Source organism: Malania oleifera, chromosome 1, assembly GCF_029873635.1.
Source record: "Malania oleifera isolate guangnan ecotype guangnan chromosome 1, ASM2987363v1, whole genome shotgun sequence".
NCBI lineage: Eukaryota > Viridiplantae > Streptophyta > Magnoliopsida > Santalales > Ximeniaceae > Malania > Malania oleifera.
This window is the reverse complement of record NC_080417.1, coordinates 47785618-47805291: the sequence shown is the minus strand read 5'-3', so window position 1 is coordinate 47805291 and position 19674 is coordinate 47785618. Positions and strand designations below refer to the sequence as shown.

At 37.8% G+C, this 19674-nt stretch overlaps 1 protein-coding gene and 1 long non-coding RNA gene across 2 annotated transcripts; both read left to right on the top strand.

Annotated features, from left to right (window-relative positions):
* Positions 1-3734: 3734 nt before the first annotated feature.
* Positions 3735-4874, top strand: LOC131160997 (uncharacterized mitochondrial protein AtMg00810-like). The gene is made up of 2 exons (XM_058116886.1): positions 3735-3789; positions 3889-4874. The coding sequence occupies exons 1-2, from the start codon at positions 3735-3737 to the stop codon at positions 4872-4874; spliced, it is 1041 nt and encodes a 346-aa protein (XP_057972869.1).
* A 14054-nt stretch (positions 4875-18928) lies between these two features.
* Positions 18929-19674, top strand: LOC131144984 (uncharacterized). The gene is made up of 2 exons (XR_009133938.1): positions 18929-19032; positions 19127-19674. It is a non-coding gene; the product is annotated as an uncharacterized LOC131144984 (long non-coding RNA).

Below are 19674 nucleotides of genomic sequence, written 5' to 3'. Positions count from 1 at the left end.
ATTATTATTATTTTTTTGGAAATCAATCCGCTAATCTTTTATATATCTTTTTGGGGTTTTTACAGTACACCTCATGTGATGCTAATTTATGGAATTTACACAATAGCCTCATCCACAGCTGTGGTGTCTTTGTATCATTTTGTAACTACTCAATTTGTTTTAACTTCTTGTTAGAATATTCTTTGGTTGTTGCATTCTGTTTTCCTTTTCCCTGTATAAATAACCAAGCCCGTGTACAGTTTATGCATATAGAAAATTAATACAATTTTCAGAGCCTTTTGCAGCAGCTTTGCTTTTTCCTTTTCTCTGTTTTTACACCTTCTGCAGCAGCTTTATCTTCTTCTTTTCTTACATGGTATCAGAGCCAAGTTCAGCGTAAAGTTTTTTTTAATGGCTGCTGAAGCTCCCAACTCATCCAAATCTTCTTTTCTGGATTTCTCCAACCCAACCAACCCTTACCGACTTGACCATGGAGATAATCCATCTCTTCCCCTAGTTCCTGATCTTCTTACTGCCGATAACTACACTACTTGGTCGGGAGCCATGTGCAGGGCTCTTCGTGCAAAAAATAAGCTCGACTTCATCAATGGCACCTTCTCCAGACCAAGTTCCATCTCAGATCCACTCTTTGATGCATGGGAGCGATGCAATGATCTGGTGGTTTCCTGGTTGCATAACTCCATAAATCCATCTCTCAAATCCAGCATTGCTCTGGTAGATGACGCTGCTCAGGTTTGGAAAGAACTACAAGAGAGATTCACTCAATCCAATGGTCATCACATCTTTCAACTTAAAAAGGCATTAACAGGTCTCACCCAAGACCATGACTCTGTTTCTGTTTATTTTGGCAAACTGAAGACTCTGTGGGATGAGCTTCTTCTATATGATCCCTTACCTGACTGTACCTGTGGCAAGTTGGCTGTTCTCCTTGATCGATATCAAAGGGATTATGTAATCCAATTTCTTATGGGCCTTAATGATTCATACAATGCCACCCGCGATCATATTATGATCTTGGATCCATTACCTCCCGTAAACAAAGTTTTCTCTATGGTCCAACAGCAGGAACTACAACATCTCATGGTACCTAATCTACCATCTATTGAATCCATGGCACTTGCTGTTAACCGACCTTGTCCTTCCTATAAATTCTCTCCTAAACCTTCCAAATCATCCAAACATGATAGACCATTTTGCACCCATTGCAAAATTCAAGGCCACACTCTTGATGTTTGCTTCAAAGCAGGAAATGCTCAACCCCCAACTTGCACCCACTGTCATATGACAGGCCATATTGCTACAAAGTGCTATAAACTGCATGGGTACCCACCAAGCCACAAGTTTCATGGTAAATCCACACAGTTCAATCCATATGCAAATATGTCTTCTCTCGGTCTAGTAGAAGATATCTCAGAAGACAAGATGACCTTCACCAAAACTCAATACCAGCAGTTGTTGGCTCTTTTGAAGCCTTCTGAGACTTCCATTGCTACACATTCAGTCAACAATGTCCAGGCAAAATGTTCACACTCACCCACCATGAATGGTATCCCTCCATTTTCACATACTCCTTGGTTAATGGACACAGGAGCTACAGATCACATGATCTGCAGCACTTCCTTTTTCTCCTCAATAGCATCTTCTGTTTCATGTTTTGTTAAGCTACCTAATGGTCACACAGCTCCTGTTTCTCACATTGGTACTGTCAGTATCAATCCCAAATTGACCTTACACAATGTTTTATGTGTTCCCTCTTTCCATTTCAATTTGATTTCTGTCAAACAGCTAATCAACTCCTTTTCTTGTTGTGTTCTTTTCTTTTCCCAATTTTGTTTTATTCAGTACCTTTTGTCATGGACAACGATTGGCATGGGTGAGATGAAAGCTGGACTTTACAACCTGATAACTGCTCCAGTACCTCCTGCAGCCCTTTTCGATCATTTTCCCATTTCATTAAATAAATCCATTTCTGTTTCAACAATTTCCAAAGATGTGAATCTAGTTTCTGATCTCTGGCATTGTCGATCGGGTCATACTCCCCTTTCAAAGCTTCATGTAATCAAAGATCCCTGCATTAGTAATCATATTTTCACCGTCTCTAATAAGAATCCATGTCTTGTTTGTCCACTTGCAAAGCATCATCGTCTCCCGTTTCCTGATAGCACTCACCAGAGTACAGCCCCTTTCGAACTCATACACTGCGATATATAGGGACCTCATTCCATTATGGCATATGATGGCACCAAATATTTTTTAACCATAGTTGATGACTTCTCTTGGTGTACTTGGATATATTTGCTTAAACTCAAATCTGATGCCAGGAAGTGTATTAAGGCCTTTTGCAATCTGATTGACACTCAATTTCACACCAAAGTTAAAATTCTTCGCAGTGATAATGGTCTTGAATTTCAAATGACTGAATTCTTCAACAACCGAGGCATTATTCATCAACGAACTTGTGTGGAAACTCCACAACAAAATGGAAAGGTTGAACGTAAACACCAGCACTTATTAAACATTGCCCGAGCCTTAAGAATTCAGTCCAACCTCCCTCTCTTGTATTGGACAGATTGCATCCTTACAGCAGCCTACATTATTAATCGCATTCCTAGTCCATTACTTTCACATAAAACACCATTTGAGCATTTGTTTAACAAACTTCCCACATACTCCCACATGAAAGTATTCGGGTGTCTTTGTTTTGCTTCCACCATCTCCCAAAATCGCCACAAATTCGATCCAAGAGGTCGCCATTGTGTTTTCCTTGGTTACCCTTTTGGTATAAAAGGCTACAAATTACTTGATCTCAACACCAAGTCTGTTTTCATATCTAGGGATGTCACCTTCCATGAACGCATTTTTCCCTTCCATCAACCAACTACTCCTGCATCCCTTTCTCCATCTTCATCCATCTTCATCTTTACCCTCTCCTTATCCAATACAATCTACCTCATTACACCCTACTCCTCCTTCCGAAATTCTTCCCAACTCCACATCAGACATTCCTTCTCCACCTTCCTCACTGATCCCACATTCTCCCATTTCTCCAATTCCCACCTTCCCTGCTGAATTATCACCAAATCTACCTTCACCTTCCACAGTTTCTCCTCCCCTCCTTCCCAGATCCACTCGTGCCAGAACAGCTCCTCATTATTTACATGACTTTCATTGCCAACAGGCCAGCTTCATTTCATCCAACCAACCATTGGACATGGCAGCCCCTCACCCAGGTATTTCTTTCCCTCTGTCTTCTTCCATTTCTTATGCACGATTATCACCTTCTTTTGCTTTATTTTCTTCTTCCATTTCTTCACAACAAGACCCTCAATCTTTCACTCAAGCTGCCAAGGACCCTGACTGGTGCAAAGCAATGGAAGCTGAAATCGCAGCCTTAGAACTCAACAACACCTGGGTTCTCACAGATTTGCCTCTTGGAAAATCTCCAATTCATTGTAAATATGTATATAAAAGCAAATACAACTCTGATGGTACTCTTGAAAGGAAGAAAGCACGCTTAGTTGCTCGAGGTTTTACTCAGCAAGAGGGTGTGGACTATCATGAAACATTCTCTCCCGTTGCCAAAATTGTTACAGTTCGCACTCTGCTTGCCTTGGCTGCCATTAAAGGATGGCATTTGCAGCAATTTGACGTTAACAATGCCTTCATTCATGGTGACTTATATGAAGAAATATATATGAAGAAGCCCCCGGGATACACTTAAGGTCACCCAGGCCATGTTTGCCGACTCCTCAAAAGTCTTTATGGCCTTAAACAGGCCTCCCGACAATGGTATGAAAAATTTTCTCAATCTTTAATAAGTTTTGGTTTCCAACAATCCAAGGCTGATTATAGCCTTTTTTACTTGTCTAACTACTACTGGTTTCACAGCTCTTCTTGTCTATGTCGATGACATAATCGTTGCTAGCAACTCCCTTACCTCCATTTCCCTTCTCCGTAATTTTTTAAACAACCATTTCCGTATCAAAGATCTTGGTCCCCTACGGTATTTCTTAGACATTGAAGTGGCTCGATCCCCCAAAGGAATTTTTCTCTACCAACGCAAATACACATTGGATATTTTAGCTGACATTGGACATCTTGCTTCCAAACCCTTTAAACTTCCAATGGAACAGAACCAAAAATTATCCAAATCCTTTGGCCTTCCCTTGTCCAATCCCACTCCTTATCGCCAACTCATTGGTCGTTTGCTTTACCTTACCATCACCAGACCTGACATTAGCTATCCAATTCAAGTCCTCAGTCAATTTATGGATCGCCCTTCCACTACTCACCTTGCTGCAGCACACAAAGTGCTTTGCTACCTCAAGCAAGCACCTGGCCAAGGCATCCTCTTGTCTGCAGCTTCTTCTATTCAGCTCATTGGTTATTCTGATTCAGACTGGGCTTCTTGCCCAGACTCTCGCAGGTCCGTCACTGGTTTTTGTGTGTTTATGGGACACTCTCTCATCTCCTGGCGGTCGAAGAAACAAACTGTGGTTTCCCGATCCTCTGCTGAGGCTGAATACCGGGCCATGGCCTCCATCTCCACTGAACTCACATGGCTCCGACATTTATTGGCTGACCTTTCCATCTCTCACCCTCAACTAGCTGAGTTATTTTGTGACAATCAAGCTGCTTTACACATTGCTGCGAACCCAGTGTTTCACGAACGGACAAAACACATTGAAGTGGATTGTCATCTTATTCGGGACAATATTCAAGCTGGTACTCTCCGGACTGCTCACGTTTCTACTCGTTTGCAGGTTGCAGACATGTTTACTAAGTCTTTACCATCTCACTTACTCTACTTACACCTTTCCAAGTTGGGAGTAGCTGACATCTACTCTCCATCTTGCGGGGGGGTATCAGAGTAGTCCCATGCCCATGCTGCAACTCAGCCATCTCCTACACCAGCTGGGTACACCTCATGTGATGCTAATTCATGGAATTTACACAATAGCCTCATCCACAACTGAGGTGTCTTTGTATCATTTTGTAATTACTCAATTTTTTTTAACTTCTTATTAGAATATTCTTTGGTTGTTGCATTCTGATTTCCTTTTCCCTGTATAAATAACCAAGCCCGTGCAGTTTATGCATACAGAAAATTAATACAATTTTCAGAGCCTTTTGCAGCAGCTTTGCTTTTTCCTTTTCTCTGTTTTTACACCTTCTGCAGCAGCTTTATCTTCTTCTTTTCTAACAATACTAGAATTAACTAATGTGAGAATGTATCTACATGTCTGCCTTTACAATGAGTGTACTTCATTTGGGTGTTGATGGGCAGAAGAGACTTGTATGTCCCAGTGCGAAGCCTTTGTTGAGCCGGTCATTGGCCTAAAGAACTGCCTATACAATACGCAAGTCATTTATATTTAATGCTTTGAATGTGAGGCAATTGCATGACTTTGTCCCAAACTTTTTGGAACTGTTGGTCGGTGCATGTGGGGGATTAGTTTTCTTAGATATTCTGTTATTTTACTTGTCAGTTTGGTGGTTTTCAGCCTTCTCATTCTGTTGGAGATTATCATTTTGCTTAGAAGATATATTGAACCGTGCTTATTTTAATTTTCTATTCATTGCTTTAGCAGTGCAGTTATATATAGCTCCTGTCGTTGGTTACTTTTCATGTGCTAGTTGTTTTATTAATTTTAATGTATTGTGATTTGACTGTTAACCTCTATTTGGGATTGTCCCTGCTGTAGGTGGAACAACAAAGCATCTTTTGGAACAGAATGCTCAAGTTTTTGATCGAATCATAACTAATATTTCTGTATATAAGGTGAACAGAATCATCCTTGTTTTGTCTCGAAGGTCTTTCAATATTATTTTTTGTTCACATTTAATTTGCAATATATGTTGGTAAGAAAGACTAATCAAAAGGAAAATAAAAAATAAAAAAATGCAAAGTGCATTTATGAACAAAATGCCAGAACAGAATGGAACTACTGTTTTCTATCCAAATCTTTTATTAATTTACGAGGTGCCTGGGACATACTGTTGCCACAATCTTTATTGCTGATGAAATTTTGTTCATATCCTTTATCCAACTAATAGCCACTGTAAATTCATATTATCAAACCAGACCTCCTTTTTAGTGAGAATGAAATTATGATCTGAATATGATTGATGTATTTACTGTTTATGCTTTAGTAAAAAGCAGCGGGTATGTGTTTATATTTTGGGAACATCTTTCTGATTTACAAATCTGCACTGATTTGTTGGAAGAGCAACTTTGTTATCCTTGCCTTCTTCTTTTATTTTTTATTTTCTATGTCTAAAAGCATATTATTTCATTTCTTTGTGAATTTTTAATTAATTATCTTGGAGGTTTGATTATTATAAAAAGCAACTACTGAATTGTGTATATGATAAACATGTGGTGTCACAAATTATGCTTGCTGTCTCTTATTTGTGCATGTCATAGGGCTTTTCTTTTTAATAGAAAAAATAAAATTTATTAAGAAACATGAGAATTATGCTGAGGAGACTATAAAGGCATATTACATTAAGAAACAAGAGAATTATTCTCAGCATAATAACAGCAAACATCAAGCAAACAAAGCCATCTAATCCTGCTGAAAGTCTAAGAACCCAACAAAATTTAAATCTTAAAGAAGATTTTTTTTTTTTTTTAAGAGATCAAACCGAACTTTAATGATAAAAAAATAACCCAAGAAAAAATTAATTCTAATGATAATATTAATTAAGAAGAGAAAGAAAATAAATTAACTTTAGTAATAATACCCAAACAAGATTTAAAAGTTAAAACTTTAATTGAAATTCTAATGAAAATTAACAATATTCAATCACTATTTAGAAGAGAGAGAGAGAGAGAGAGAGAGAGAGAGAGAATAAGCAAGTTTGGGTTGGACTACAAAGTTGATTTTTATGCTGTCTCTTTTGTGAAAGATGCTAAAGTGGTTCATGAGTTGAAAGATTATCTCCAATGTAACTCTCCCCCCATCTTGTTTTGTTTTCTTTTTCTCTTCTTCTTTCATTTAGTTTCAATGTTCATCTGTTTATTTATTTATAGTTTTATATGGTATTCTCATTTATTAATTCTAAAATTTTACACACTTTGTCCATAGGCTGCAATGCAAATATCCATTTAATTGTGAAAATTGAAAGTGTAGACTCCATACAAAATCTTCATTCAATAATTTATGCATCTGATGGGGTTAGTTTTCAATATTTTTAAAGTGTTTCCATATTGTTTATTATTTACTCAATTAATATTTGAAAAAATTAATGCACATATGTGTGAACAATCTGTTCTCTTATTTATTTCTTTAGCCTTGTTTTCTTAACAAGAGTTTTTACAATATTTATACTAAACTTGTTTAGTAAAGGAGGGGCAAAAATTAGCTTGATGTAATTTTCTTTTCCTAGTATAGCTGTGCATCAAATTGGTGTATCCTCCCAACTTTTGAGTTCCTTAAATAGCCATTTTTGTTGCCATTTTCTTCAATGAGTTGGGAACTCATTAAGATTTTCATGACTGCAATTTAAATGTTTTCATTCAAACAATTGGGAAGCAGGTCGAGCACACAACAAGAGCTTACTGTGCATTCTTTTGCATTCAAAATGTCCTTATATATCCCTTTTATTGGTAAATAATATTTTGTATCCTTCATTCACCTATAAGTTACTTGCAGACTGTGTAATGTATAGTTATTTTATGTAGTTATTATTGACTTGGAGGATAAAACAATTTGAACTGATAATTATGAGTATAAAAGCCTAAAGGTTTTGGGGGTGCTAGGTTCGCTGAGAACCTGGTAACATTTTAAGGGGATTTTATCATACAAAGATAGCTACTCTTCATATCCAATTCAGCCAATATGAAGAGAGTAAAAGTAACTCATTTTATTTTACACAAAAAGACAATTGTAATTTTAAAATAGGTGTGGGCACTTACCTGGAATGCCTGTCAGTTCTTTCTCTTCTTCTTTTCCTTTTCGTTGTTTCTCTTTCATTATTATTTGAAAAAAAAAAAACTATTATAGGATAAAATCATAAAATCAGTGAATATCACACACACACACACACAATGCATTGGAAGACAATTGGGGGCAAAACAAATGCATATTTGAAAACAATGAATGGTGTGTTTTTTTTCCCATCCGATGATTGATAAGGCTTATATCTTTGTGCTATGGTTGTAGTGCTTGTTTGTGTTGGTTTGATATACTCCATGTTGAATGTCTGGTTTTGTATGTTTCAGAACTGCAATTCCATTTGAACAATGATATTGGGATTGGTTTAGGTTTCCATTGAATATGGATATCATTGGTATTTGACTTGGGAAAAGGGCACTTCTAATAATGCACATGGCTTCATCTCCTATAAAACAAATTAAATGCTCTCGTAATCTCTTTTTATGCCCATATGCCTTTATAAGAACAACACTATAGCATACTATTCATATATTGCTGATTGATTAAATTCATCTGATGGATAGTCAGCTTTTGATCACTGCACTGAACTCTTACTATTCTATTTTTGCTTAATGCTTATATTATCTGATGGATAGTCATTTCTGTTTAAATGCTTTTGAGCTATTCATTACAAAAAAATTGGTTTTTAGTGACGAAAGTATTAGTGACGAATTTAATTTTGTCACTAAAAGTTGGTATTAGTTACGGTTTTAAAACGGTCACTAATACTTTCGTCACTGAATACAGTGCGATAAACAATTTCCGCGCGAAATTTTTTTCGAGAAAATATTAGCGACGATTCTAAGACATTAGTGACGGTTTTGACACCGTCACTAATAGTCTTTTCATTTAAAAATATTTTTTAAAAAGAAATAGTTAAAGCTATTAGTGATGGTTTGGGTAACTGTCACTAATAAGGGGTATTAGTGACGGTTTTGAAACTATCACCAGTAGTGTTTTCTTTTAAAAAATTTTTAAAAAAAGAATAGTTAAGGGTATTAGTGACGGTTTTGGAGAACCATCACTAATAAGGGGGTATTAGTGACGGTTTTGAAACCATCACTACTAGTGTTTTCATTTAAAAAATTTTAAAAAGAAATAGTTAAGGGTATTAGTGACGATTTTGAAACCGTCACTACTACTTCAGACTTTAGTTTACACAAAAAAACCCTAAAGGCCCCTAACTCACGTCGCGGCTCTTACCCTTTCCTCATCCCAGACCTTTTAGCTCTCACTCTCTCAAATCTCAATCCTCTCCTCTCGTAAGTCACCTCTCCTCTCCTCTGGTGCGCTGCTACGTGCCGGACGTACCGGTGCTGCGAGCCTACGAAGTGCAAACGATCCCTAGCTCGAGTCGTCGTCTCCTCCAGGCTCCACGAACCACATCCACAAGCATCAGTCATCCCTATTCTAATTGTAAGCAAGATTATCTGGCAGCGACTGCGACAACTGACCTGGCTTACAGTGTGATTTTAGAACATACCCTTGCAGAGAGGGAGCACGGGTATTTGTAGGACATTTTTTTTCAGTGATGCATACTTGATGCAGTTCTAATAGACCTTATCTTACTAATAGAACGCTACAACTACACCCTGTTCTATTATACATGATTTTATGTATTGATAATTGTGTGTAACTGTTCTGTTAGGCAGTATTAATTTTTTTCCCAAGTGGCTGAGTAGAGTTGAATGCTAGTGATTAGGTGGCCTAGTACGTTATTGTTTATGAATTTGTCAAATTAAAATACTTGTTAGCCATAAAAAATTTGTGAAGCAAATTTTTGGAGGGGCATTTCGGAATAAGAGATAAGAGTATACATTATGGATTTGTTTGTGAGGTTCTGATTGTTGCATCAGTCAACGGAATATTAATTCACATAGATACTGATGATTGATAATGCTGATTTGAGTTGAATGATGGCAATGTAAAAGTTAGTCGGAATGGAAATAGAGATCATGATGAGGAAATTGGCTAAGACCATTCGGTCCTATAAAATGAAGGCCAATGAATGCACTTGTAAGGTAGATTGGTTTGTTAGAAGTTGAGGTGCCACATGAACAAGAGGAAGGTTGTAAAATACTTGCATCAAGATTGTGAGAAAATATTTGATTGGTAATGATTGCACAGTATGATTGGCAAAAAGACTTCATGTAGCTGTTCCCAAGTTGTTGAGTTTAAGGCTATCTTGAGTTGGGTTGAGTAGATTTCATTAGATGAGACGGTTGAGGTTGACTATTGGGGGTTGAATGAAACTCACCACTTAACTAAAGGGTGAAGTGGTCAACTAATAAACACCAAGGTGAAGTGGTCAACTGATAAATCCCTTATTAAGCACTTGGTTTTCTGTGTGAGTGATGTTGTAATTCCATAATAAAGTTCCCAAGGAGATTGAGTTAGAGGATTTTTTTTTCTTTTGTGAATTGTAGTAAAAATTAAATTTTTTGCATTCGTTGAAACTTATGTGTAAAAATATATGGCACACGTAGTGGGACATTTGTCTCTTATTTCTTTCTCCTATGTAACAAGTCTTCATGGCAAATATCTCATATTTGATGGCTTCAAGGATGAACCGAGCCAACAAGAATGTCATTGCTGCCACTAAAATCGTTAGCTTTATTCATGTTAGCCTTAGCTCAATCAATGCTACACTTGAGGGACCAATGACTTGTAGTTAGTTGCAATCCCTTATCCAACAATTCTAGCGCAAGAAGTACAATCAAGTTCCGCCATATCTCTTGATTTCTTGGTAGGAACAAAAGCTCACAACTTATCAATTTAGATGCTCCGTAATCCTTTCAATACTAGTATGGAGGGAAAACTCCATGTATAAGCAAATTGCTCCCCCTAATCTATTTATATTCTAGGTGATCGAGAGCCTTAGGGATAAGATCATTCATGTAATTTTTATAGCTCATCTTGTAATTAAGGTGATTTCAATTATGAAGATCGATAGAATGACATTTGAAGAAAATTTGGTTTAAATGGAATGAAGGATTTCTTTTTGCGTAAAAATTGTGGAAAACAAAGATTTGTCAATTGCAACTCTGTTAAACAAATTTGAGATTTTGAGTCAAAATCCTATTTGTTCACCAAGTTTAACTCTTGTTGTCATGTTATTAGAGCTACAAACGAGCCAAGCTAAGCTGAGTTGTGGCGAGCTCGAGCTCAACTTAAGTTTAAAATTTTATGTTCTAATTCGACTCGTTTAGCATATATATAAGTTGAGCTCAACACAAGCTCAACTCGACTAAAGTTCGTTTCACATATAAATGACAAGAGCTCAAGCTCGAGCTCCAACTTGGCTAGACTGAAGTTTGTTTCAAACTAATAAACGAACCAAGTAACTAACTAATTAATTTAATTGATAATTAATTAATATAATTTGAGAAAAATATATTTTAAAATAAAAAAATTAAAATTAAATATTTAATGTGATTAGTTTAATATTTAGTATAAACTAATCAGTTTTGTTGTTATCTAATACATTTTATAAGGTTGTGTAATTTTTTTATTTTTTTAATTTGAAACCATGTCAAATTTTTTTTTTAGTGGAAGATCTATAACCATTTTACCCATTAATAATCACAAAAAATAAGCATTAACCATTAGATAAACAGCCCCCTATCCAATTCCTCCACGTAACACCTGACCCTTTCCTCGAAGGCACTCTATCCAAGAACTCCCAACTAGCTCAATCACACGCCTTCTAAAATTTGAAAATCTAATTTGAACACAATGCCCTTTTTCTTTGTACGACGAACATCCTACCACTTCAGTGTCTACTAAAAATAGCATACACAATCTGCCTCTCTCCCACAAAAACCACTTTGTGCAAAAGAAATAGTATTACTAAGGAGGAGGTTAGACTTCACGTTCAGAGTCCAGTACTCCAAACTTCAAATCGTGCTAATCGAACTCTGGTATATGTCCAGAATATTAATAGTTTGGAGCTAGAAGTGTTTGAAAAATGGGGAGGTAAGATGCAAAAACCCAGGAGCAACTATGGGGGAGATTGGGGAGTACATAACTTTATTTTTACATTACATTTATAATTATGTAGTTTTTTCTTTTTTTTTTTAAAGTACATGTAATTTATTTATGTATTTTTATCTAAAAATTGAAATTCTCAAAAGGTTTACACCTTAATGCCATAAGGCTTATGCCTTGCCTACTTATCACAGGCTCCTTATGCAAAATTAATTATTGTCATTTCATGTGTGTATCGAAGCTTAGACCCGTTCAAGAATGGTTACTATACATTCATGCCTTATCGTACATGTGGGACAAATCAATTGTTAAAATTCAATTGATTATTAGTCATATTATGTAGACTAATAATCAATTGAACATCTCAATTATTTGTTTCATTTACGATTAGTGATGTTTGTATTTCATCCATTATTAAATTGTCCAATGTGGACAGTTTAGGAAGTTGTATTTACATTCTTGTCATCGTTCACGCTTTCGTCATTGTCATTATATATTTCGATCGCGTCTCTACTTGTGTTCTCTGGGTGCATAGTAGGGTGTGGTGACAATTTGTTAGTGATAGAAAACTAGCAGATGATGTGCACTTCCCCCATCTCGTGTACTTGGAGAGCCATGGGGAGATGGTGCTGAAATTTATAATGACTACGACGAAGGAATTTGAGCGATTGATCGCAATGTAATTGCAACATTCCTGAATGGGATAGGATCCATACCCTTTAGACGGAAGGTGGTTGATTATATGATTTACAATGCATGTGTCATAAACATTTTAACAATGTAATCAACACCATTTACTTGAACATGTTATAGGGAATGAATGAACATGCATAAAAGTTGGATGAACGCTCGGGGTAGATTTTTGCCAGAATACGTGAAAGGGGTACATGATTTCATAGATGGGTGTTCTCGCAAGAAATGTCAAAACATAACATTCAAACACATTAATCTGGTACATTCACATTTATTAGACTTTGGAATGGAGAAAATGTACACAAGATGTGTGTTCCACGGTGAAGATTACGCAGTTCAAAGCAATGATGATGATGATGAAGATGAGGGGGCAAATATAGTAGGTGGTGATACACGTTCGGAAGGGTTAATCGAAATGTTAAGTGACTTACAAAGGGGGATTGCAGTAGACACGGAAAACATCAGTGTGTTGCGTACTCGTGATGAATCTACTTCAGTAGGTACCATACCTTGCGATCCTAGTACGTTAAATCGATTTGGTAAACCATTTTCTAATCTCGTGAGGGATGCACGGGTGCCCTTATATTCAAACTGTACAAAGTTCTCAAAATTAGAGTTCCTGATAAAGTTGTTTCATGCAAAGACAATGCATGGGTTATCTCAGAGCGCATTCAACATGCATTTAATCCTCATTAAGGCAGCACTTCCGGATGGTGAAATACTTCCAAAGTCCTTTTATGAAGTAAAGACATAAATCCTTGAATTGGGTCTCGGTTACACTACAATACATGTGTGTATGTATAATTGTGCACTCTTTTATTGTGCACTCGTATAATTGTGCACTCTTTTATGGTGAACATGAAAATGCGAATGAGTATCCAGAATGTGGTGAACCGAGGTATACAACTAATCAGAAGAAGGGTAAAAAATCCCCCAAAAAGTTTTGCGATATTGTCCATTAATCCCCGAGGCTGCAACGATTGTATATGTGCAAAAAGACTGCTACAGATATGAGATGATATAAAGAGAAACGTCTTCAAGATGAAAACACCCTTAGCCATCCAGCGGACTCTGAAGCTTGGGCCAAATTTGACAAAATGCATCCGTTGTTTGCTAGTGATCCTCGCAACATCAGACTTGACCTTGCTTCAGATGGGTTCAATCATTTCGGTAGCATAAACAACCTGTATAGCATGTGGCTAGTTATGATGATGCCATACAATATGCCGCCATGACGATGTATGAAAGAACCCTTCATTTATATGTCTCTGCTTATTCCTGGACCGAGGGCACCTGGTAATGAAATTGATGTTTACTTGAGGTTATTAATTGATGAGTTGAAAGAATTATGGGAAAAAGGAGTGGAGACATTTGATGTGGAAATCAGGACAACATTTCAGATGCATGCTGTACTTTTGTGGACAATTAATGATTTCCCCGCCTACGGCAATCTGTCGGGTTGGAGCACAAAAGGTTACTTAGCATGCTCAGTGTGTAATAAGGATGTTGGGTCCTTATCCTTAAAGCATGGACGCAAGTTATGTTTTATGTGTCATCGTCGTTTTTTACGACCTGGACATCCTTGGAGGACTCATGGTGTTAGAAGCTTTAATGGAAAACCTGAACGAAGGTTGCAACCAAACCGACTAAGTGGGGAAGAGATATTAAACCAGCAGAGATATGAAATTTGGGAAATCACCTAGCAGTAAAAAAAGGAAACGTGTTGAGTGGGAGTTAAATTGGACAAACAGAAGCATCTTCTTCGAGTTGTCATACTGGAAAGATCTTCTACTACGCCACAACTTGGATGTTATGCACATCGAGAAGAACATTTGTGAGAATGTCAAATTTACATTGTTGGATATAAATGGGAAGACAATTTAAAAAACGCAAATGCTCGTCGGAATATGGAAGATATGGGAATACGGCCTAAGTTGCATTTGATTCGTGATGGTGACAAACTTCTCATGCCATCAGCCTGTTACACATTTTCGAAAGATGAGAAGAATAATTTTTTCGAATGGTTGAAATCAGTGAAGTTTCCTGATGGATATGCATCGAACATATCTCAATGCATAAGCACGAAGGAAGGGAAGATGTTAGGAATGAAAAGTTATGATTGTCACATTCTTTTGCAACGAGTTCTGCCCATTTTCCTTCGTGATCGAAGATGTTCGCTCAGTGCTGATTGAATTGGGGATCTTCTTTCGACAGTTGTGCTCCTAGAAATTGAACGTAAACGTACTTGAATGGTTAGCGGAGGACATTGTGATGATACTATGCAAGCTGAAGAAAATATTTTCGCCAGCATTCTTCGATGTGATGGTCCACCTAGCTGTCCATTTACCAATGGAGGCCATAATTGGAGGACCGGTCCAATATCGTTGGATGTATCCTATTGAGAGGTAAATTATAACGTCCTACAATGTTCTCGTGATTTCTTTTTTTTTTGGTGTGTGTGTACAAGTCACTAATGCTATGTAAAATGCACAAGTTTTTATCCACTTTGAAGGGGTATGTGCGCAATAAGGCACGATTGGAAGGTTTAATCATTGAGGCATACATTGACAGTGAATGTTTTGCATTTTGCTCAATGTATCTACATGATATTGAAACAAGGTTCACTCATGAGGAGCGAAATGCAGACATTCATGCTATTAATGTCGAAGATGAAGAACCGAGGAGCTCTATATTTCGAGGAAATATTTGGTCGTTTGGTGCACGGGTTTACGATTTCATTGATATGGACGACCTATGAAAGGCACATTTTTACGTCCTCAATAATTGTGAAGAAATTATTCCATATATCGAGTACGTGTATTTACATATGCATATATACTTAGTTGACATTAACATGTACTATTGTTGCATATAGCGAATATAAAGCTGAACTTTTGGCTCAAAATGAAAGGAATGTTGACAAAAGATAGAAGAAATTTTTCAATTGGTTTGGGTGCCGTATAAGTAACAACTACTGTCTGAGTTCGCTACAATGTACATTTTCAATATTGACGGTTTACTCATCTAAAGTCCTTTGTAATTAATAGATGAAAATCATGTATTATAAAGAACCAACAAGAAGTAAAGATTTGTACGTGTTGGCATGTGGCCCCGACATAGTAGTTAAAAGCGCGCCTCAGGCGCAAGGCGCAGTGAAGCGAAGAGGCTTGCGCCTCAAACCAGGTGAGGCGAGGTGACCTGCAAGAGGCGACGCTAGGCGAGACGAGGCGCACTGGGGCGACAGGCGTAGTGAGTCGCGCCTTGTGAATTTTTAGTTTAAAGTAGAGAAATAGCCACAGCCAGACCCCGTAGCCCTCATTCGACTCGAATGAACATAGCCCGTAGCCCCTCTCGGCCCTTCATGAGTTCGTTTTGCAGATTCGAACCAGCAGGAGCCTTCGCGACCCTTCGAACCAGCAACGTGAGCTCGTCTGCGAGCCTTCGAACCCGCCAGAAGCCTTCGCTACTTCGTCTTCGAGCTTCGAACCAGGATCGTGAGTTCGTCTTCGACATTTTGAAGAAGCACGACCCTTCGCGACTTCGTTTCCAACCAGCAGGAGCCCTCGCGAGTTCTTCTTCTTCTTCTTCTTCCTGCCGCCTGCTGCCTTCTGCTTCTCTTCTTCTTCTTCTTCTTCTTGCTGCCTGCTTGCTACGTGCTGCGTGCTGCTAACTGTTGCGTGCTGCCTGCTGCTTCTCTTTTTCTTCTTCTTTATATGTAAGCTTATAAATTAAATATTTTCTTTAATTAATCTAAGCTTATAAATTATAACTAATACATAATATTTATTTTATTTACTGAAATTTACCTACTGTTTTTAAATTTATAATATTTAGTTTAATTAATGAAAGTTTATAAATTAAAACTAATACATAATATTTATTCTTTTTATTGAAATTTGGCTACTTTTTTTCCTCTCTTCTTTATATGTAATTACTAATTAAATATTTAGTTTAATTAATGCAAGTTTATAAATTATAACTAATACATAATATTTATTCTTTTTGCTGAAATTTAGCTACTATTTTTTAATTTGTAATATTTAGTTTAATTAATGTGAGTTTATAAATTATAATTAATACATAATAATTTTTTTTTATTGAAATTTAGCTACTATTTTTTGATTTGTACTCTTTTCTTTTGATAATGAACTATGTTGAATTGTTGATGCTTTTGGGCTAAATTTTCAATTTTGTAATTGAATTTTTTGGCATTTTAAATTCTAATATTACTAGATATTTATGTTCATATATCAATTACCCCAAATCGACATTTTACTCCATTTTGATAATTGTGCGCCTCACCTTCATGAGGCGCGCACCTTCGCCTCGTGCCTCGGCTCGCCTTGCGCCTCTAACTACTATGGGCCCCGATCAACGAGTTAACCGCTATAGCGGTTGCATTGTCAACGGCTTACGCTTTCATACGAAGTCCCTTGAACTACATAGAAGAACCCAAAATTGTGGTGTTGCGGTGCTAGGCACAGAAGGAGACGAGGAAATTGACTATTTTGGTGTGTTGGATGACATTATAGAGCTTCACTATAGAGCCAACAGACTTGTCCACATTTTCAAGTGTACCTGGTGGGACATTAGCAATAAAAAAAGTGGAATAAATACGGATGCCTACTTTACTAGTGTCAATTTCAGTAAAACATGGTATCAAAACTACCCTTTTGTGCTTGCGACGCAGGCAGAACAAGTGTTATACCTTAAGGACACAAAATTAAAGGGTGAATGGCATGTGGCCCAAAAAATTCCTCCTCGAAGTTTGTATGATATTACAGAAGTCGCAGATGGGGAGAAGAGTGTCAACGATGATGCTTTCCAAGAAGATCAGCCATCTGATCCCGTAGCAACGCAATCTGCTATCAATGTTGCTGAGGAAGGAGCCGTCCCATACCCTTAAATAGGGTTGGTGCCACGGCAGAACACGTAGGAACTGCTGACATTAGAATTGAACTCTCTGTACACGCTGACTTCATCGACAGTGATGAAATTGATGGGAAAGATGAAACTATGGTTGAGTACTGTAGTGAAGAGGAAGACACTCTAGAAAGTGAGGATGATACTAATATTGAGGACGTATAGGGGGTAAGCGTGTTATGTTGTCACCGTGTATTTAACATGTGAAAATAAGTGAAAATATATTTACTATGCATCCATCTAATATCCAATCTTCTTATATTTACTTGTGAATTATTTTGCAGACATGGCACCAGCAGGTCATCGTCGCTTACTTCAGTCTAGGCTATCGATGACATCATCCTGCGAGGATGATGGGTCATCCACGAGAGCGACTGAGCACGTCGGGGCTGATGCGGCACCATCTGAGCCCTCGGGACCCCAGCCCGACAAGGATCCATCAGTTAGGGATCAAGCCCAGGGTGAGTTGCTGTCCATAATGAGCAGCGTTGGTACGGTTACGAGTATTTGATTTAGAATAATATATTTACTGTCATTTCACGTGTATGACTATCTTATTGTTCTTTAACTCTTCTTTCAACATCGACCTCTATGGCGCAGATGAGTTCAGGCCATGGTGCAGCGAGGAATGTTGCGCTAAAGAAGCACCTGGAGAGGACTGGGCGGCGGATCCATATTGACATTCCTCCAGGCTTTACGGCCTTGCTTGCCGATTGGTGCACAACTTGGTCACGGGAGCTTGGCATTATATGTCGCCAATATGCTCTAGTCACTTGCTTCACCTGGCCAAAGGTGACAGAGGCTCAGCGCTTGGTTCTATATGAGCGCATCTTGGTAAGTAACCCTATAACATTTCTTTCACTTTTAATATATTACCCAAAAGATTCTCTAACATTCAATATATATTTCATATGTAGGAAGAGTTTGATATGGACATTTTCACCGCAGACCATGTCAAAAGGGCGGTGAACACGCAGTTGTGCTCTCGGTTTAAGACCTATCGCAGCAAAATGCGCAACCATTTTAGGGAGATGGGAGATGAGGCAGAAGCGCACTCATACGATAAGATCTCCTTAGAGGATTAGCGGGTGTTGTGTCGCCATTTTCGCGACCCTAACTATCAGGTGATGTGTTTCTATTAATTACAATTACTACTTTTTCATATTTATGTGAATAGTTAAAAGTCATTACATCTATTTTGTAGGTTATCTGTGAAAAAAATGCTGCAAATCGCAGCAAACTAGATATGACGCATTGTGGTGGCTTGAAATTGTTCGTCAATCATCGAAAGGTAATTGCTACGAAACTATCTGACCATTACCTGACAAGTGTTATTTATATTGACCCCGCTGAATTCATATTAATGAAATTTTATATGATAATGTAGCGAGATCCCGTCACTAGCGACCTGGAGTCGAGGCCGGATCTGTATCAGAGAACACATTAGACGACATCGGGAGAGTGGTGCTAGGGTGCGCAGATGAAACATGTAAGTCAAGCAGATTATTTAGTTCATTATCTTATTCAAAACGTCAGTTGTATTCTTATTTCTTCATTTTCATCATTTTCATGATTGAAAATAGGCAAAGATGCTTGAGCTGAGGGATGCACCCGTTGCAGAGGGCAGTCAGTCGATGACGGATGACGAGATCTGCACTCAGGTGCTTGGGCAACGATCGGGTGGCTGGTTGAATGGTCTTGGGAGTGGATACGTCGCCCCAACATCATCATCTTCTTTCGGTGCGGCGTCTCGTGCTGAGACTGACCGAGAGCGTCGAGCCGCCGAGGCTTGATAGGAGGCGATGGTTATCCGGATGCAAATGATGGAAGCGGAGAACCAGCAATTGAAAGAAAAGATGTTGAACTGGGAAGCGAAGATGAAAGCCATGAAGAATTGGAAAGTGCAGATCGAACAAATGATGCGCCAATCACGTCCAGATGATGCGGGTGACTCCTCTCATTAGAAGGTATGTAAAAGCTAGTGACAATTAATTGAAATAGAAAAGCATGAGGATTTCAATTAGAATAAATACTTTATCCTTTTTTTTACTTTCAAAATACATCAATAGATATTTAATTATTATTGGTATAATGTTATGGTCTTCCTGTCTAATCAATGACCTCATTAGGG